Source organism: Phaethon aethereus (assembly GCF_964289735.1).
Source record: "Phaethon aethereus genome assembly, chromosome: 1".
NCBI classification, from domain to species: Eukaryota; Metazoa; Chordata; class Aves; order Phaethontiformes; family Phaethontidae; genus Phaethon; species Phaethon aethereus.
Window position 1 is genome coordinate 192,601,584 of NC_138575.1, and position 21,703 is coordinate 192,623,286.

The 21,703-nt window shown below is 43.4% G+C and overlaps 1 protein-coding gene across 1 annotated transcript; it reads right to left on the reverse strand.

The window, feature by feature from the left end:
* Positions 1-300: 300 nt before the first annotated feature.
* Positions 301-12,607, reverse strand: SLC25A15 (solute carrier family 25 member 15; the record flags this gene model as incomplete). The annotated part of the gene is made up of 6 exons (XM_081998139.1): positions 301-425; positions 1,310-1,468; positions 2,510-2,679; positions 3,011-3,148; positions 8,357-8,615; positions 12,553-12,607. The coding sequence occupies 6 exons, from the start codon at positions 12,605-12,607 to the stop codon at positions 301-303; spliced, it is 906 nt and encodes a 301-aa protein (XP_081854265.1).
* Between the last annotated feature and the right edge of the window lie 9,096 nt (positions 12,608-21,703).

Genomic DNA, 21,703 nt, shown 5'->3' on the forward strand with positions numbered 1-21,703 from the left:
AGCCTACTCCTGCATGTTACATTAAACACAGCAGGTCAATATAAGTCTTTTTTTAGCACCATTACAGGTCAGGAAAATACATTTATGACATGCAATGTACCTAGTGCAGAATCTGCAAGATAGGAGATAGTTCTGCTGGTCCAATTCAAGCAGCATGTACACATCTCTATAAAATCACCTGAATTTAAAAGACTACAAACCCTAAACTGGAGTGGAGTTCCAAAAATTAGGTCACTGATTTGGCCCTGCTCAGACCATGATGTGATCTACAACCTTTTGTCCTCCATCTGCTAGAAGGTATCAGTAAGAATCTATTTGTTTCATCATAAGTTTCCGGCTGTACTCATAGGCAAGGAACAGTGCCCCATTGGCCAGGAATGCACGGATCATAGTTGGCTTTAGTCCAGAATACAAGGCAAGCACACCTGGAAATGAAATCAGAGCTGGTTAGCAATTTATTAAAATACCTACCTGCATCAACCAGTGTGCTTTTACCTTCAAAGGATGATGAAGTAGTGCTGCTGCTTAGCAGGGCATGCACACAGAGAGCTAAACTCCCTGCTAACCACAGCGTTACTAGATACTGATACAGGAGTATCTAGAGCTGTAACATGAGCTTAGCCATTTAAGTGCTTGTGTTAGAAGTGTGACAGGGTCTTCAAATGGCTACCTTGGTCACCTGAGGATACAGTTCACAGCAGCTGTACCACTGCTGGCAAGGGGACAGAAAGAAGAGCAGGACTATGTTGAGCTGTCAGACTCCTGCTCTGATGAGTATCTTCCCTAACAACAGGGCCAGGATTTGTATCTGCCACCATGTACATTCTTACATCATCTTCTGAAGTGCATGGCACAGGTCCTTTCCAGAGATGAGACATGGAGGTAGATGCCCCAAGTTGCCAGGCTAGATAGGATTGATTTATCAACTAGCCCTCAGTCAGCCACACCTTAACTTCTAGAGGTGAAGAAAAATTCCGTACTGAACTTAACCCGTTCCTTCAATTTTCACATATAGGTTTGGTCATGGGAAATGGAGCTCACTCCTTTATCCGCTTTTAATGCATATGAGCTTTTGCTAGCTTTAAGTGAATGATCTTCTCAACCAAGAGGCATGGCAGATGGAGTAGGTCTCAATTTCTAGATTCCAAGCTTTCCAGACTACATGAAGCTTCGACACTTCTGTTTGTTAGAAACAGTTATTGTCTAACACATTATCAGTGGACTAGATTTCTTAAGCAATTTTTGGTATTGCAAGGTACAGATTTCAATCTGCAGCCCTACAGATTCAGTTGATACACTGCATACTCACCTTCAGTTCTCACAACAGTTACAAATGTTCCCATAAAGCCTGTCTGTTTTCCAGCCATTGAAAGAACCTGAATTCTAGATTTGACACAGTCCACAGGATACACAGCAATCCACAGACAGCTGCCTCCAAACCCTCCACTTAGTAGCAACGGAATGGGACCTAAAGTTAAGAAATAAGCTTTCATGCACACCACAACATATTCACCAATATAAATATCACATTAATTTATCTACAGGAGTCAAAGAGAACAGAGGAACCTGCTTATGACAAAAGAGCAGTTTGTGCTCCCTCACAAATCTTTAAGTTAATTTTAAGCCACTGGTAAGTCACAAGTCTAACCAGAAGCTCAAAGGTTATAAGGAGTGCCTCTTAGATTATTGGCCATGCTAAAAAAGCTTAACTTGGAATTCTGTCTTGACAGTATTAACTGAATTAACCCCACTCCTTTCACACTTGTAATCACTTTCCATGGCTAACTGTGAAATGGTTTAGAGTAATATCACATAGTATCACTAACCACCTATACAGAGATTTATTTGGTACAGTGAAGTTACTTTGTGATCAGTCATTTTTCATGATGCAACCTGATTTTGTGTTTCAAAGCAGATGTTTATAAACATTTTGCAACAACAGAGACCAGAATGCATGCAGCTGAAATCCTAACTCCCAGCAAGACAAAGTATTACTATTCAGTCTTTTAATAGGAGACACGCAATCCTTATTCTGGCATCTCCTCATTTTTTCATGTCTAATTTTCAATCTCAGTGTTCTCTTACTATCACTGTAATTACATCTAATGGTCAGCATATATTTCAGCGTACACTTGAACACACTGTTCAAGAGAACACAGCTAAAGAATTCAAAATCACTAAATGGCTGCTGAAATTAAATAGTTCAGAGTTGTGTTACCCTATAGGTTCAGCTCTTTAAGTAGTTTTGTAGTATTACAGTTAGCTCACTGTATTTATTCTCCGTTTATAATATGTCTTGCTCCATTGGAAAGGGGTCATTTCAATAATTGATTACTGTATATACACAAAATGCAGACCTCCATATTTGTATGTCCAGTTTCCTTCATTTCACATGTATTTTACAACTGGTGTGCATCATTAGTCTATCTTCAGGGAAAGTATGTTCCCCCCCACCTTACGTCCCCCAAGACAGCATGCTAAAATCTACCTGGAAGAAGAGGCACCATACCTAATTCATCTTTTGATCTCCCAGAGGCAAAGAATGTCCGGCTCAGTTCATACCCTCCAAAGAAGAAGAAATAGCCTGGGACTTCCCGCAGCAAAGTGCTTGACAGGCCACGGTAAAATCCAAGGGGACCATCCTTTTGAATAACACCCTTCACTACTGACCAAACTGTACTGATAGAGAGGTTAATCCAGTTAGTGATATTTAATAGCCAGATGATGAGAAGGTTACATAACAACAGGCAACTGCAGCGACAGTTAAGGGTTAGACCCGTTGTGTAGACAACAGAATTCAAGTAAGACTTAGAACAAGATCCTGCTGGGAGCCCTTCACTGGCATCCAGCTTTACTAGTACCTGAAAGATTTCCAGGCTGTGACCCTCCCAGCCACAACTCTTCTCTGGTTAACAGTGTGCTACAAATGTGACACTGAGGCAATAGAGAATTAAAAATAATAAATACACATTAAAGGGTTTCAGAGATACTGGGCAGGGTGTATACTTACTTGTGTCCCTGGATTATCTTTCCTGACAACTGCATTTCATGCATGGCCTGCAGCCGGCACTTCACCAGTTCTGTGGGACAGAGGACAAGGGTGGCAAAGGCAGAGGCGAAGGAGCCTGCAGCAGCATTCTGCAGATCACTGCAAAGGAGAAACTGCAGAAGGTATTTGGGCACTGACCTTCAATGCAGTGGAGCCACTGCACCACCAGTCAGCTTCCTGAACCTGTACTCTAAATATCCTCAAGAAAAACTGACATAGAGTCTTGGGGGGAAAGAGTTTCAAGGGGAAAGGACAGTTACTTGAACTAGGGAGATGAAAAACCTAGCTCATCCCATCTTCATATACAAATCAAATACATCATTTTGACACCTGAGAAGATACATTGCAGCCTTTACCCTTTTTGCTATACTTCGGTGATTGCAGCAGAATAAACACTGTAAAATCTTCCCCTTTTTTGGCTTTTATAAAGATTTCCATAGACTTGTTTTACTGGGCAACTTTTGGGTACTAGCTACTTTCTCAAAGAGAACAGGAGCAATAATCACCTCATATAGATGTCAGTGTTTTCAAATTCACCTTACCAGTATTAATATAGGTTTTCAGTGGAAGATACTAGAAGTCTGAAACCAAGGCACAATGGATGACTATAATCTTTCTATGGATGTGCTGCCATGAATGCAACATGTGGGTCAGAGATGGCACAGACAAACATGAACCACATCACTGAACAAGACAGCACTGTAACCTGCGCTGACTCACAATATTCCCAAAACTGGGAATCCAGGATCGTACTGCTTTATGATACACATTAAACTGGCTCCTACAGACACTGGTATGTTGGACAGAAGCTGCACAATAGCACAAAACAAGTGGAGTTTCTCTCTTTCAGAACCTGGCGAGTCAGCACAGCTGAGACTGACCTCACTGCTGCACAGAAATTCTTCCCATACAAAGGTGTTTGCCCTGCGTCCAGCAGTTTTATACATCTATAGTATCAGAGGTTAAAGCTACAACTTTTCACCTTACAGAAGCATCACAGAAGTAAAGCTGTGACATGAAGCAAAGCTCGTGACATACTCAGATATGGCAGTGACAAAAGCTGTTAAAGTGGAAGAAATCAGTAACTGCCTACAGAGCAGCAACTGAATAATACACAGTAAATAAGAAATGGCAACACTGACTGCACAACCCTCTTGCAGCACACAAAGCTTGGCATAACAAGGATCTGAAATGCAACCCACTAAAGCTCAAAACAGTTAAAAAAATCCAGTATGTGGCTGAGCCCTGCAGTCAGTAAGGTATGAGCTAGAGCAAGACAATAAGGTTACACACTGAAGAATTAGAATAAGAAAATATGGAAGAGGCACCTTCTAACTATGCACTAAAGGGTGCACAGGATCATTCCTCCTTCAGGAGGGAAAAACACACACAGATGCTATCAGATGAAAAGAATTCTCACACATGTACATAAAGGACTAGATTTAACCATAATTCAGATGTTTTCTACTTTTGCCTGTTGATGTTTAATTCTACATAGAAAAATTCAACTAGACCCACTCTTTAGGCTTTAGTCTTTTAACATAGTGAATCTCACTGCAGAAGTGATAAGCCTTGAATCCCCTTCAAGTTCTTTCCAAGCTCAAAATGCCTAATTCAGTATTTTTTCTGGATGGGAGAGTTTTGATCACACATCACAGGAGCAAGAATCCTCTACTCTTACATTGCTGCTGCTTCTATAAAAGGCATTTATCTTGTTTTTTCAAAGAAAATAACCTGCTGAAGATGAATAGTCACACACTAAGTCAAACTGAGGTAAACAAGGATAATAGTTCTCTCAGTTTAGACTTCGGCACAGAATGAAATCAGTTTGGTTTGACTAAGTGGGCATTTAAAGATAAATGGAATTCAGCGCTTCTCTTTCCATTTGGTTGTCTCAGTTTAGACTTTGGCATGGAATGAAATCACAGTTTGGTTGTACTAAATGGATGTTAAAAATTAAATGGAGTTTAGCATTTCTCTCTCCATTGGTTTTCTTTTTGACTCATGTGTCAGTGGCATGTATTTCTTTAACTGGAAAAAGTGTTGTTTCGTCACTCTCCTTCTAGCTGTTTTGCAAGGCTTCACACACTGACCCGGCTATCCCTAAACACAAGCAGGCTAGGCAAGCTTATTTCCAAGCCGTTTAAAGATATAACTGAAAGGGTAACTTAAAGCAAAACCAAACTGTTCTAGCTGGTTTTGAGAAATCCCAAACATTAAAAAAATATTGAGAAAGTGAGAAGCAATTGCTTATGTATGGGTGAGAAAAACAGTCAGGTTCACCTCAGTTTGTGGTTTGATGCATCATCTTCTTCAGGCTAAGACAGTATGACAGTTTTTAAACAGCAGAGGCAATGAAGGTAACTACAGTTCTTTACTTGTCATGTCTGGAGATTAGCCACCTCATCAGGGTTTCTTCCCTCTCCTACAGCACACTACAAAGGCTTCTTGACTCTTCCACAGTAAGAGCAAGTGGAGACATCCTGGACAATCCACATGTACTCAGGGCACCGCAGCAGACCATGTCAATACAATTCTCTTATACATGCACCTCCTAAGATGCTCCCGCAACAATCCAGATGAAGAGATCAAGGGAGCAACACCAAGGGAGAAGTCTTTCAAGTAAATTTAAATCCTTTAGTGTTTTGTCCTAACACAGCCATGCAGTCACACCATCTGCTCTTCAATCAACAATGTATTAAACAGCTGTCCTGGATCTGAAAAGTACCAGTACTTGACCAAAGGAAGAAGGGTAAGAAGTCAGAGGCACCTGCTGTTGTTACATATTCAAATTACATATCCACTATGTATCCTACTCCAAAGATAAGGAGTAGTACACCTATGCATACTGTTTGAAAGTTTCCTGCGTTACCTCCCCTACGTACACCATAAACATGCTGTCTCTGTCACTTGAAGAGCTGATCCTAGGACTTCTGCAAGTCTGTGGTGTAGCCCCCAGGAGGATCACAAAAGATGGTTAAGAAGCGAAGCATGCTGTTGGTAGGCCTATCCTCTACATTTTAGTAGGTAGGAAAAGATAAGGGGTCTGAACAAGCAGAAACTCCCTGATCTAAAAAAGCAGTAAAAAAAGGTGGAAACACTTCTGTCTCAGCTGACAGCTCTCAACTGCCAGAAAACAGTGACGGCAATTAATATAATTTGTTTCTTCATCACCTCATATTCCCTCATAGCAGGCCTCAGTCTTAAGATACAGCACGTCTTTACATGTGACAGGACAACATCTCACTTAATGCCACCTTTAGATACTCATCTTGCACTCAGGCAGCTACTTGTGTCATGTCAGAGATCTCAAATGCAGAATCATGACCTCCCCAGCTACTTCCATTTGGAGACAGGTGTGACCGAGTCAGAACAAAGCTATTAATCAAAAGCTGAATGTTGTTAACCCTGCATCACCCTTTGAATGAATGGAGTTAGGACAGTATGAGGAGTCTTTTACACACTATGGGGCAGCACAAGGATGGAGAAGGTGGAACTACTCTCAGTGCTGCACAGAAGACATACCTTGAGAAATGTAACCTGGAGGTGCTGGCTGACAGCCAGCTTAATATAAGCCAGCAGTGTGCCCAGGTGGCCAAGGTGACCAACAGCATCCTGGCCTGTATCACAAATAGCATGGCCAGCAGGAGTAGGGAAGTGATCATGTCCCTGTACTCAGCACTGATGAGATTGCACCTCAAATACTGTGTTCAGTTTTGGGCCCCTCACTACAAGAAGGACACTGAGGTGCTGGAGCATGCCCAGAGAAGGGCAACAAAGCTGGTGAAGGGTCTGGAGCACAAGTCTTATGAGGAGCGGCTGAGGGAACTGGGGTTGTTCAATTTGGAGAAGAGGAGGCTGCGGGGAGACCTTATCGCTCTCTACAACTACCTGAAAGGGGGCTGTGGCGAGCTGGGGGTTGGCCTCTTCTCCCAAGTAACTAGCAATAGGATGAGAGGAAACAGCCTCAAGTTGCATCAGGGGAGGTTTAGATTGGATATTAGGAAAAATTTCTTTACTGAGAGAGTGATCAAGCATTGGAACAGCCTGCCCAGGGAGGTGGTGGAGTCACCATCACTGGAAGTGTTCAAAAAACGTGTGGATGTGGCACTTCAGGATATGGTTTAGTGGGCATGGTGGTGTTGGGTTGACAGTTGGACTTGATGATCTTAAAGGTCTTTTCCAACCTTAATTATTCTGTGAATACATAATAGTGAGGCACACAGACTGCTGGACCACTGACAGCTCTGAAGTGATGCACCTGGAGAAAAGCCATCCTAGCTAGAAAAAGATTAGGATCATTATGACAGTGCATAAATCTATGACTTGTTCACACCCTGAATCCTCTGCGCAGCTCTGGTCTCATAAGCCAAAAACCCAGACACATTAGAATTATAAGAGTTTCAAAGAAAGACAGCAAGGACAGCTAAAGGAACAGCCTCCGAGTGCTCACTGACTAGGAGGGCTGGGATCCTTCCATCTAGTAAAAGACTCAGATGAGGAAGAGGAGCCTGAGGCAATGGATAGAAGTCTACAAAATCCCAGGTAGCATGGAAGCAGTCACTAAGGATCAACTGCCTCTTCCAGTTACAGAATTGATGACTATCACCTGCAGAACTTCCTGCCAATATGTAATGCAGATGCAAGTAACTTAACAAGAATTCAAGAGGAGACTGGACAAGTGCTTCAAAAGAGATCCACAGTCACTGACTGCATCACACCAGGATCAAGAAATCCTCTGAACTAAGAATACAGCCTCGCAGAGGACTCAGTAAGTATTAAACACTTCCTTCTCTTCTTTGTCATTCTTTAGGCAACTGCTTATTGCCAATGCTGTAGACAACACTGGCTTTTGGTCTTATCACCATTATATTCAAGCTTTTGAAACTTAAATAACTACATTTTTAAAAGCAAGGCAATGTTAGAAAAGCGTCCTTCCCCCTTAGCATGCCTCCCTGCAAGGAGAACCACTACCTCCCCTGCAAAATCAGAACCTGGAGATGAAGGGAATACAAACTTTCAGGTGTTGCAATGCTCAGTCCCTTTGGTAAAAACATTCCAGGTCTTGAATGTTCCAGGTAAGTTGTGATTATCTAAACCAGCCAGCTGCGGTGACAAGTAGGTGGCTCTGTTGCAGTTAGACACCATATCCTAGCACAAAGGTCTATATTCCAAAACCTACTACACTGTATACTAAGCAGAGAGGGGCCTGGGACATCTGTTGCACTCTGACAATACATATTTGCAAGTAGCAGTTGCATGATTTTTTGTTTATTTTAAAATACAAAACAGGCTTATATCACTAACCTGAGCTTTGTTTTCCTGTCTAATCCAACAATTCTTCTCACAACTTGTTGGCAAAATCCATAGCACATGAACAGAACAGAGTTCTCTGCGATGTTGGCTACAAGCGCTGGTGTGGTTCCCTTGTAGAAGCCTCGAAACCCCACTTGCTTATAAGTTTTCACAAAACAGTCAACAATTCCTTTGTACATGTCAGGGAAGGTCTGCATCTTCACCTTTGCGGTGTCAAAGGGCTGGCCAGTCACCACACATGCTGTCCCACCTAAGCAGGCAGTGGAAGAGAGTGGCTGAAGGTCATCACAACTAGAACACCTATACACAAACAGCACTATTAGGAAAATCATGCAGAAAGCAGATGAGTTAATTCTCCACAGGAAAAGGACAAGTGCACTGATTTTAGCACAATGGCATCAATTGTCAGTGGTGAATTTAGTTACCTAAAGAAAAAAAAGTCAGGCATAAGAGCAGTAACAGCTTGATTCTCATTAAACATTTATCTTACTAAATGCAAGCATCTAAATGAATCTGTTCACTTACATAAATGGGTACAGAATTAGAGGTATTGTTCCGCAATCAAGTCACTTGTGTTAATGAGTTCAGCAACATTTTCCCTTGCTCATTAATGCAATGGTTCAGAAGCCATCTGATTTTATGTCCCAATAATAACAAAAAACTGAAAGATTTGTAATCAAGTGAGACAAAGATTCCTCCAGGACAAGAGGAACACTGCTGAGAGACTGCTAAAACTGATGACACATTATAAATTGATAACCAAAGACTGAAGTCCTTTACTTCAAAACTCCAGATGATTCTTATGTACATTTATTCCCACATACTGGAAGAAAGCATCCAGTACAAGCTGAAAAAGGGCAAAAGGGCAAAGTTTCTCAACATGTTATCTTTTCCAAACTGAACTGCAAGGTCAATACCCTGAAAACTTGTGAGGTATTTCCATAAGTGTCATACACTCTGCCTACAGTGTAATGTTCTTCCACAAGATCTAATTCAATTCAGTAGTCTGCAGAAAGAGCCAACATTACACTTTTTCAGTAAGAAATACCAGTGTACAGACAGCAATCTGTCAGAAGCCAATACCTAACAGGAAGCATATGATAGGCATTCCTTATATAGGCTTTATGGTTTTGCTTATTTAGCAAGAGAGAAGAACCAGCCTAAAACAGAAGCTGACCTTTAACCAAAGCACAGTTGACATGCGTGTACCTTAAAGAGGGCAAGTTAACATAGGTTTTTTCACCTATGAAACAGAAATCATGATCTGTTAAATGCAGATAATGTGAAGAAACTGAAGAGAAACAAATGTGTGAATCCAATTAAAATTTGTTATTTTTCTCCTAAGTGGGGAGAAGAGTAAACAAGTGTTTGTTTAACTGGGGTTATTTTCAATTGATTTTACTCTTTGCAAACACATTTGTGTTACACTGTTGTTGCTCCTCTGCAAAGAGGTACTTCATGCCTTTAAGAGGAACTCAAGATCCTAGCTCCCATAAAACCTCATTTTCAACCAGACTGATCATTAAAAGCTTCACAGGAAATCATGCAAGGAAGCATGAAGAGCTTCTTGCTCTGGTAGAGATAACCAAGGAGAGAAGTAGCTGGCTCAGACCAGTAATACCCATGTAAATCTCAGATGAAAAGAAGAGCCGGAAAGGCTCAGACAATGCTACTTGGAGGCAAGTCAGGTAGATATTAATCTACAGGACAAATGCTAGGTTCCTATGTAAAGGTAGACCTAAAACATCCACATGTAAAATAATGGCTGTTGGAATCCCAGGAAAACTAGGAATGGTCTTGGGAATGCAAAGCTGGAAAAACTGGGAGTTGACTGTGAATGGATGTTCCAAACAGAGAAAGCCTCTCCTTACACTGTCATTGGAGGTGGCACAAGAAGCCCAGTAAAGTACAGCAATTAACTTTATAAGCCTCAAGGTAAAGACCAAGAATCCCAGTTAATATCTAAAATATTAAAGAAAATGATAATTCTTCCAGCCAGCAGTAAAGAGTCTAAAAAAACCCAACAAAATGAAAAAACCCAAGAAAACCAAAAAAGTCAGCCCTGCTTGAACGTTTAGGCAAATGTGGTCTTAATATAAGAATGTGGGAACAGTGGGGAAGAGAGTCCAACTTAATCAAAGACGTGATCGGAGGTTGCTCAGATCCTAGGCAAAGGACTATAACCCACAGGCAGCTAAATGACTTCATTATTCTTGTTCAGAATTTACTTGCCTCATATGTCATTAATTATCAGATAGTCAGGACTGTATCTGGAGAGGAAGGTAAAACCAGGTTATGCATTTGCTGGAGGAACCAGCTGTTTGCCTAGTTAAACACTCTTTCTAAAGGGTGCAGAGACGTATGCAACACAGAGTCACTCCCAATGAACACAGGCAATACAAAGCAATTATGTGGAAAGAATATGGAAAATAAGTATTAAAGGACCAGTGAAACTATTACAACAGAAGTAGCAAAGAAAAAGAACAAGAACAGTGATTTAGGATTACTGAATTCATGTTGAAATGAATGTCTGAATTCCTTCATCTTATCTGAAGGAAGGAGAACTATATAAGAAAAGAAAACAGCATAATTACTTCTAAGATCCTTTAAGCTCTACTGCCAAAAAAATTAGGCAAACCTCAACTGCATATCCTGTTAGCCTGAATGGGAGCATGGAACAGTACCACCAAGCAATGGATTTCTAAACTGATGTTAGTTTCCAGCTCTTGTAGCAGCCAAGATAAGACATGCCAGGCTTCATCTCGGAAAGATACCTTCCCAAGCCAGTGTGCTCTACTTCTAACTGGAATGTTAACAGCAGCATTCATAAACTAAAGTACCGGGAAGGAAAGCAATCACATCTCCTGCATTTAAGCGCCTGGGAACACCTGCAAAACTGTAAAGAACTGCGCAGATATTAAGTTGCTACATGTGAAATAGAGCAGATATAATAGCTATTCTTTACAAGAGACCCAAAAGCCTAACCAAAACAGATTTTTCTAAAGCTATGAAGGAAAAATAGCAGAATCACTTCTCTTCCCTTGCAGGGGTACAGGGTGTTGTCTCGTCAATGACTTATTTTGCAAAGGCTAACAACGCAGGTATTCACTGTGCAAAATGTGGTGGCAGACCAAATGCTTTCTGAAGATGACACATGGGACCCATGTAACCCCTTGCTTTCTCACTGCACTAGGGGTAACTCCACTCTGACAAATGACCTCAAATAACTACCTTGAATGCACTTAACACCGTTAATACTGTCATATCCACAGCATTAACACAGTCATAAAAGGACTGACTGTAATAGCTATTGTATGGGCTATTTTAACATTGGTTAAAATGTTTAAACTGATTACAACAGTACAATAAATTAATAAATCTTTCCTTCTACCTTTTCTGTATGAACATTGCCAAATTAACTATTAAAGCCCAATGTTTGTTATCTGTTCTAGACATCACGTAAGCTTCCACCAGAAACTAGTATCTCCATGGCTAGGCCTGCCCTCATGACAAAAGCTTTTCCAGTACTTCTACAATAGCTTTTTTTAACCACAGATGAAGCTTAGAATGGTCAAAAAGACCCCTCTTCCCTGGTAGAGTTAACAACCGATTCACAGTAATATCAATGAGACAATGCAACTGTTTCTACATTTGTGACTGTCACAACTAGTCCAGCAAAACTTTATAGCACAGGCTAGACCAAAGTGGAAGTTAGTTAAGTGAATTCATGACCATCAGTCCTACTACTGAGTTCCCCAGCTTTTAAAGATCTACACTGGGATGCTGTCTGAGCCAATAACCTTTCAGAGAGTCTCTTGCCCGTTTCAGTTAGAGAGGGTACCTGCGACAAAAGCAGTGCCTCAACCTCTCACACGCCGAGTTCATTCCAAAACTCTACTTGTGATTGATTCTTAAACTCATGTAAGCATGAGAACTGACACTTAAACCTTCTCCTGGAAGATTATTCTGAAATAAGGGTTACACCTTCACTGTTTGGCAGGTGTTTCACCAGGGAGGAGCAATAGTGATGCAGTTACAACATTGGCTGAGGTCAGCTGCTTCACTTCCATATCCTTAAAATATAGAAGGCAAGGCTTTTTATGGCAATGGGGAAGTGCTTTTACATTTGTCAAAGGTATTAAAACTGTCCCCCTTGTTTTGTACAACTAGGTTCTCTCCAACATTACCTGCAGCTCCTGCTGTGAGGTCAATAGCAGCCTGAATAGCAGAGTTGATCCTCATGCTTCACACTTATTTATCAGTTACTTCAGAGTAACTGCAGTTTCCTAGCAGGTGTTGAGATACTTGTCTCCTGAGGGAAGAGAAAGATGAAGCATACACGATTTACAACAATAACTTTAACAGGCAAAAGCATCAAGTGAATGCTTTCACTTCCACTCTTCCATTTAGCTTGTTCTAAACCATTTATAGACAGAAAATGCTTGTCCCCCGGGCTAAGACTTAGCATATTTGTACTCTGACTGACTAGTTTTGCTGCATTAGGTAGGTCCTCTGGAGTATCACTGCCTAGCTTCAAGATTACTTGTGCTTTCCAGCTTCTAGTCACCCTGGATCTCTCCAAATGAAAGCAAAGAGTGCCTCCAGGGAACAGTGTTGAGCATTACCTTTCTACTGATTATATAAGCATAGTCTATATCAGGTGTTTAAGCTACTGGCAGGAATATTTCCCGCCGTCTCAGCTGCCCACCTATAAGGCAAAACAAAAAAGAGCTCTTCTCATGGTGAACGGCAGCTAAGAAAATTGTATTCATGATGATACAGGCACATCTGGTATTTATATGTGGCGCTCAGAAGATATGAGTAGAAAAGGAATGAATATGAACATCTAGAATTGTGTCTGGCTGTCATGTTCCCAGTGCAAGACCCGCCCCCCCCCAGCATATTCTAAGTAGGAATTACACCTCATGTCTCAGGAAGGCAGCTGGAAAGCAGAAATACAAACGTGACACTTTCAAACAAAACATTCAAATGAATTCAGTTCTCAAGTTTGCAGTAAGGTGCTTTCAGTGGGCAAGCAGTTAAAACAAGCTTGCTTACTTGGAGTAAAAATCACTGAGCCAGATTGCTCCCACTGCTTTAGAACCATGTTGCTGAGCAAGACACTTGGCTGATGGTGCTGTCAAAAACGTTGCACAAGTCTTAAAAAACCCACATATACACACATGAATCAGCCCCTCACTGACTTGTAAGCCTGTCTTCAAGCACAGCACATCAGTTAGCAGAACGTTTTTCACTCTTCTACCTACTGTAATGCTTCTTTTGAAGCCTGTTGCCTTCCAAAATATATTTTGGAGTCATATGAATGGGAAACATAATTTCCAGTAGGCTACATTAAAAGAATAATTAAAAAAACCACCCTGTATGAACTACCCCCTTTTTACAACTTTTGTTACAAGCACAGACACTTACATACAAGCAAGGCTTTAAAAAAGCCTGTGTCTAAAGAGATTTGTTATTCCTGAGGCTTAAAAAAACAACAGTAGGCCAAATACTGTCACTCAGTAACTTCACATGCCCAATACGTTTAAGATGTGTTGCATGAATCTGAACATAATTGGATAAAAAAAAAAAATCACTGCTCTTGTATTTCCAACTTGTGGTTACAGATTTGAACCATTTCACTACTGACAGCATAGTATGCTAGGTGTTATTTCAAAACAGAGGCTCCAACACCAAGTTACACTTCATTACCTCATTAGTGTTCACAGAGCACGCCGTAGTTTTGCTTCTCATTTAGAGGAAGAAAAGAACAGATCAACGACACAGCCTCTGAATGAGGGGAATTACTAGAGAGCAACAATTGCCTGTATTCAGTAAAACGTACACTGCTTGCATCATGCTGAGCGCTTATCAACTTGTGCCAGTCCCCAACGGGAGCACATGCCAAATCACCCACAGATATCCACTGCAAGCTTGGCAGCAGAAGGAAAAACAATAAATGCCTATAAAAACATGAACGTTTTAAGAGCCAAGGAAGCTTACTTTCCTGATCCATAAGAGCACTTTCAGAAGATATAAAACTTAGTCAAAACTACACCCATATTATACACGTACACACCTTCCCCCCTATTTTTTTCCTATTTGTAGTAACACTAGCAGATTAAAAACTGCCTGTAGATATAGCAAGGCAACAGTTCTGTTAATTCCAAAGCAAATCCAAGCCTCAAACCTGGACGCACAGAAGCGTCACTTAGCGTAACAGGTCCCGCAGAGTCCTCCACCCCACAGCCCCAGATGTTATTCTCTGCTGATGCATTCTTCAAGCACTACGTAGATAATCCTACAAGGTAGCACTGCTCCTTGCAAGAGCCGGCGAAGGCAAGCCGTAACTCCGCTTCCCAAGGTCACAGCAGGCCGGCACCCCAGCAACGCCGGGGCTAACACGTGCTCATGGCCGGCGCAGAGACGGACAGACCGCCAGCTCCAGGGGGAGCAAAGGCGAAGGACGGCTTTTCTTAGGAGAGGAAGGCTTAGGCTGCAATCGCGGTAACCCCCCGTTCCCAAAACACCCACCCATTCCGAGCAGCAAAGCCCCGGCCTGCGTTTGCCGGGCCGACGCGGGGGGATGGCAGGGGCCTGCCGGGGCCCCTAATCCCGCACCGCCGCCGGCCCGACGCCTCTCCCGGGCGGCCGCACACAGCCCCCGGCTTCGCGAGGGGCTGCACACCTCTGAGCCACGAGGTCGCGGCGCACTCCCGGCCCGCCCGCCAGGCCCCACAGGCCGCGGGGCAGCCCGGTTCCCGCCCGGGGACCCCTCCGTTCCGCGCCGAGCTACGGCCGGCTCGCTGGCGCGCCCACCCACGGTCTGGGCCTGCTCCTGCGCCTCGGGAGGGCGCAAGGCCAAGCCGGCGCCCCTCACTCACCTCAGCGCGCCGGCCGCCCGGGCGGCCCCGCCACCCCTCCGCCGCTGCCCCTATATAGGCGGCCGAGGGAGGCGGCGCGGCCCCCCCGCGGCCCCCGGGAAGACGCGGGCCGGGGAGGCGATGGGCGGGCGGGCGACGGGGCCGGGCCGGGTGGGGCGGCAGCCTGCGGTGCCCCCGGCGGCGAGAGGCGGTTCCGGACGGGCGGAGAAAGCCCGGCGGGGTGGGGGGGGTTGAGGCTTACAGCCCCCACAAGTACGGGCCGCAGCACCGCCTCGGGGGCGAGGGCAGCGGCGGCGGCGCCCCTGGCCGAGGCGGCCCTGAAGGTTCCTGCCCGGCGCTCGGGCTCGCTGAGTGGAACGGCCGGCGGGTGGGGGTGGGGGTGGTACTTACTGTAGAGCTGCCGCAAGTCCCGACACGGGTATTTATGCAGCAGCCACAGTCTGACTACACTTTGTATTTTTTTTTTAGCCTCCTACTAGTTTGCAGTATTTGATGAATTTTTTCAATGTCATTCGAGCAATGCAGGAGAAGGAAAATTAACCTGTGGACATCTTTTTGTACTACATGCCTGAGTAACAGTTACGTCAAACAGAAATGATTACTCCCCCTTCCTTAAAATAAAAAATTCCTCGTTAAGTTTCACATATGTGTTAGAGGACTTAAGCCATACAAGTTTGGAGCTATTTTATATTTGAAAAATAAAGATATAGCCATCTAAAATGTTATGTTTAAAGGTATAAAGTTATACCTGGCATCTTGGATACTGACTAAAATTAAATGGATTTTCTTCTACCTTTTTAGCTGAATTGAATAGTTAAATAATTGTGGAGATACACAGAAGTGTTCCTGTTCAGACATCAGATAAAAACTCTAGCTTTACTTGCACATAAAAGACAGTGACTTGTAGCACATTTATGAGCTATAAATTGGGTGTGGACAGACACTGCAGTTGTAAGCAATCTGTAAGCAATTTGCTGCAGATCAACAAGTGACTTGTGCTGAGATACCACTTTTGTGGTCCTAACTTTTTGGCAATATGAAGTGGAATATGGTGGCTTAAACCACCATGCCGAGGATTAATACCACTTTCCTCAGCTGAAACTGTGCAAAACTCCTTTTTTTCCTTCTTCTTTGGATTAGGAATTAATAGACGTGCTTGCAATAAGGCTCTTCAGAAGCAATGCCCAGGTGAAAGCAGTAGGACACTGTACAGCCAGTGGAAAGGTAAATGACCATTATAATGTATATCAGTAACACTTGAGATACTCTGCCAGACCAGGCAGTGTTTCTGGGAAGAGCTGTGTGCCTGCAATCCCTGCTGAGCTGCATGTGTTTGCATGGACTGAGTCACATAGACCTACATATTTGAGCTTAAGTCCATGGTGTTTTCCCCAACACGACTGTTTCTACTTTCAAAGGCCAAACCAAGGAAAAATCATTATAAATACCAGAAAGTTAAATGTACATTTTTTCCTGTCACTTTTAATTAATTGTAGACTTCACATGGAGCTGTTTTTCTATGTGGTTATTTTCTTGAAACGCTCCTTTTAAATGGTTTGGGGCTATTCTTCAAAATATGGCAATTGTTAAGGAAGAGCAGGCTAGGTTATAAATGGTTTTATAAACAACATAGCAAATTGTAAATTACTTTATTGCTCTAATATAGAAATTATTGCTGAGTCTGTGGTGACGTCAGTTAGTGACGGTGAGTTAGTTGTGCATCTCAAATGATCTGAAACACTTAAAGATTACTGTTTAGTCACAAAGGATTTTGACCTGTGTGCCAACTTCTTTTTTAAGGACTGCAACACTGTTGGAAGACTCAGTTGGTGAAAAACATCTAACCCTTAATGTAATGAAGCTTGCAACTAATATGCCATTAAATCACGTGCTGCCTGCTGCTCCCTATTCCACAGAATCACAGAATCATTAAGGTTGGAAAAGACCTTTAAGATCATCAAGTCCAACCACCAACCCAACACCACCATGCCCACTAAACCATATCCTGAAATACCACGTCTATGTGTTTTTTGAATACCTCCAGTGATGGTGACTCCACCACCTCCCTGGGCAGCCTGTTCCAATGTTTGACCACTCTCTCAGTAAAGAAATTTTTCCTCATATCCAACCTAAACCTCCCCTGTCTCAACTTGAGGCCATTTCCTCTCATCCTATCGCTAGTAACTTGGGAGAAGAGACCAACACCCACCTCACCACAACCCCCTTTCAGGTAGTTGTAGAGAGCGATAAGGTCTCCCCGCAGCCTCCTCTTCTCCAGACTGAACAACCCCAGTTCCCTCAGCCACTCCTCATAAGACTTGTGCTCCAGACCTCTCACCAGCTTTGTTGCCCTTCTCTGGACACGCTCAAGCACCTCAGCATCCTTCTTGTAGTGAGGGGCCCAAAACTGAACACAGGATTCAAGGTGCAGCCTCACCTGCGCCAAGTGCAAGCATACAATCACTTCCCTACTCCTGCTGGCGATGCTATTTGTAATACAGGCCAGGACGCTGTTGGCCTTCTTGGCCACCTGGGCACACTGCCGGCTCATATTAAGCTCGCTGTCGACCAGCACCTCCAGGTCCCTTTCTGCCGGGCAGCTCTCCAGCCACTCCTCCCCAAGCCTGTAGCGTTGCATGGGATTGTTGTGACCCAAGTGCAGGACCCTGCACTTGGCCTTCTTAAACCTCATACAGTTGATCTCGGCCCATCGATCCAGCCTGTCTAGATCCTTCTGCAGAGCCCTCCTACCCTCCAGCAGATCAACACTCCCACCCAACTTGGGGTCATCTACAAACTTACTGAGGGAGCACTCAATGCCCTCATCCAGATCATTGATATATCGATTGTCTGAAGGCCTCGAGTATTTCAGGATGCTTGTCCAGAACCATGTTCCTTGAGCAGACTACCAGGCCTGGTCTGCTCTTGTTTGGACCCTGTACAAAAGATGAAGATGGTGAGAGTACTTGAAATGTTGCCTGGGAGATTTTATAGCTGCGAAATGCAGCACTACAATGAGCATATTGCCACCACATGGCTATTTCTGCTACCTGCACCCGTGCCTACTAGGCCAAACCGTACTTTTTGCCCCTGCACTGTGCTGGCATGGAGGTCCTAATGGCCAATTTGTTTGGGACTTAACTTCAAGCTTCCCCTCAAAGGATTTATGCAGGACAGAAATGGGACACGTGCAGAGAGCTTGGCTTGCAAGTGCTTTGCAGGAACATGGAAGTGTTTTCTGGGACCTCGGGAGTCGGGCTTGGGGTATGGGTTTGGACGTGATGGCCCACTGTGTGATGGGAGGGGCACAACTCTTTGAGCAGAGTGTTTTGGCACTGGAGGGATGGTAACTTCTGGGAGCTGAAAAGCTTGGAAGGGGGGGTGCCTTGGAAACTTGTCTGATGCAGGAAGGAAAGGGTTTCCTTGCAGGATCCTAGCAGTCCAAGCCTGTCTTCTGGGTGCACCATTTCCAGCCAACCACAGGTACACCATCTGCTCCCTGAAAGCCATTCTGCCTTCCTAATTCTTAGGGAAATCCTCATTGCACAGGAGGATGAACGTCAGTTCTTCGCAAATATCATCCCAGAATAGCAGCCAGAGCTGTAGAAATGAGACCCATCAAAAACTCGCAGTGGATGTTGTCCAGACTGTTTGGAGAGGTGGGTCAAGCAGTACAGTACCACATTGGGCTTGTATGTGGAGGAAGAGTAAGATGGCTTCTTCAGGTAAGGCCTTACACAGTTGATAGTGATTTGGATACTGATGTACTACCATCAACTACAAGTGAGAGGGCAGTGTTGACTTTTCCAGAGTAGGTTGCAGTCAACGAAGTGAAGTTTTGGGGGACAGCTTTGAACCACATGCTTCACAAGGACGTTTGGCCTTAACCTAATGCAAAGTAAACTCCCCAAGTCTGAGGTGAGGACCCTCAGCACCAGACATTTCAGTCTGCTAGTCCATTTCTGCTACACCAAATTACTTACTAAAGTAGACTGTCCCACCACCTTGGGGATTCCAGAACTTCCTGGACTGTGGCATCTACCTAGTAAGCATGGAGATTGAAGACCTTACTACAAATCTGTGTGGAAACACAGGGATGAGGGATAGTGCAAATCTGAGGGGGGAAAAAGAGTTCTTGCTATAGGGATCATTCTGAGAGAGAGACTAGCTGCAGCCACCATTTTATCACTTGGTATTTGCTTGTTGTGGCTCTAAACAAGGGAGAACATGGAAGTACGTGGTGCAGCTGGGCAGCACAGGACACATTTCTATGTGAAAAGGCAGCTGAAGACCACTAAAATAATTTGGAGCAGATTTGATGACACAACATAACTGTAACTATTGATTCCAATGGGAGTGAAAACATCAGAGGTGTTCAGCTGTGTTCAAGGATTGTGTTGATATGGTCTGATTTACAGCAGAGTAAACCACCCGCAGAGACAGGTCTTTGGAGGAATGTTTCTTTGCAGTACAAGAATCATACTTCCAGGTTCTGTCTTCTATACTTTGATTACAGAACAAATAATTTTTCTTAGTTTTCCTAATATTCTTGATAACTACCCATTGCTATGGAGTTATTGGGGCACCATGAGCCTTTTCTGCCTATTAGCCAACTGCAAATACTTGCCCTTAAAATCTTATGTAAAAACAGCAATCCAAAAGGCCATGCAGAGCTGAGAACAATATGTTCTTGGACATTTTTGTAAGACTTCTATCCATTTTTTTAATGAGTAATGGTCCAGGCATGCAATGGAGTTATGGAGAGTTAGTTACTGAATATCAACCAAACTCTGGGAATTGTCTTGGTATATCTCCTCAGCCAGGGCAACGTGATACTACCAGGCAGCAGCTCACAGGGAAGGAGGGTTGTGATGCAAAAGAGTGGATTTTTAGGGGTAAAAGCAATTTGTTAGTGAAGTTACCTAGATTGAAAGATCTGCATGGGGGAAAATATGGGGCATTTGTATATCAAAGGTAAAAAAAGTCACTTTGAAATTGCTATTGCATGCAATAGCAAAAAAAAACCTTGGAAGACAAAAAACACACGGACAGGTGATTATTGCTAAAAGTCAGACAGAATTTGAGGAAACTGGCCAACAGCAGCAGTTCCCAGTTCATTGGATTTCTGTTTTCAGTTTGGTTTCAGTCTGATTTTGGGCCAGACCCAATATTTTCTTTCCATTTCTGGTACATCTGAAGTTCCTCTGATCCTTTTCAGCTAGATCAGCCATTTTCCTCAGCAACAGCTAAAGGCCTCAAGGCACATCCACTGCATGTATGTGTTGGACACTCCAAAGCCATCATGGGCATATCCTGGAGCAGAGACTGGAAAACCACCAGATTTCACCTCTTTGGTATTTGTAAGACCCACTTATTCTTTAGTTGTGGACAGATTTTGTCCAGAAAAAGAAAGCTGTCTCCTTTTTCCCTTCCTTTACCAGCTTGTGCTTCCAACATGATACCTCTGAGCCGTGGTTGATGTCTGCCACCCAGCTGGAAGGAAAGCACAAGCGAAAAAGCATGGCAGCCGTGCTGGACGCAGAGTGTTGTCTTCAAACTGTGATTGTCAAATGAACTCCAGACCTGTAGCCTTGAGAACCTTGAGAATGTTTTTGGAAGCTGTTAGGGATGATTAATTGTAAAATATTGTAACCAATTAGAAACTTAGCAATAAAGAATTGTATAAAAACTGAACTGTGAGTGAATTATTCCTATTAACATCTAATTGACATCTAATTGAACCTGCCCCTGGGTGGGGAAAACCCCCTACTCACAAAAGCCCCTTCTTCACTGAGCACGCACAATAAAAAAAAGGATGCTGTGACTAATTGGAGATGAGGCTTGTGAGAACCAATGGGCACAAGGGTAACTGAGCCAGCTTTTTAAAATACTGGTAACTGTTGCTCGAAGTGTATAAACGTTTTCTGTGTGTTAACTGAGGTGTGCTAGTTTCATCTAGCATCCAGGCTTGGGCAACTCTGTAATAAATCAGTATCGCGTCTCGGTGTGTGAGATCAGGCATTGCACACTGGGAACAAACTCTTATTTGCGACAAGAGGGGCTCCACACTCCTTGGGCACCTGAGCTCCCTCTGAAGCAGCAAGAAGTGAGGCAGTGAGCAGGAGCTGGGTGCCGAAACGCTGCTGTGGGACCAGCCATGCACCAGAAGTGCCGTACAGGCTGAAACACGGGGCCCGGTGTTTTATATTTATGTTTTCAATACCACAAGCTTTAGAGAAAGGTGAGAGGAACGTGAATTAGCTGACTATATAGGAAGTTACTTTTATATTTCTTAAAACAATTTATGTTCTGAAATACAAGATCATCTGTCCTTCGGATGGGTAACTTCAGTCTTTAGATACCATGGCAGCACAGTTCTGGATCCTGCTACCTGTTTCATTTGTCCATCTGTACTGCTGACATGGAAAAAAAAATCCCTCATTTTTGAACTTAA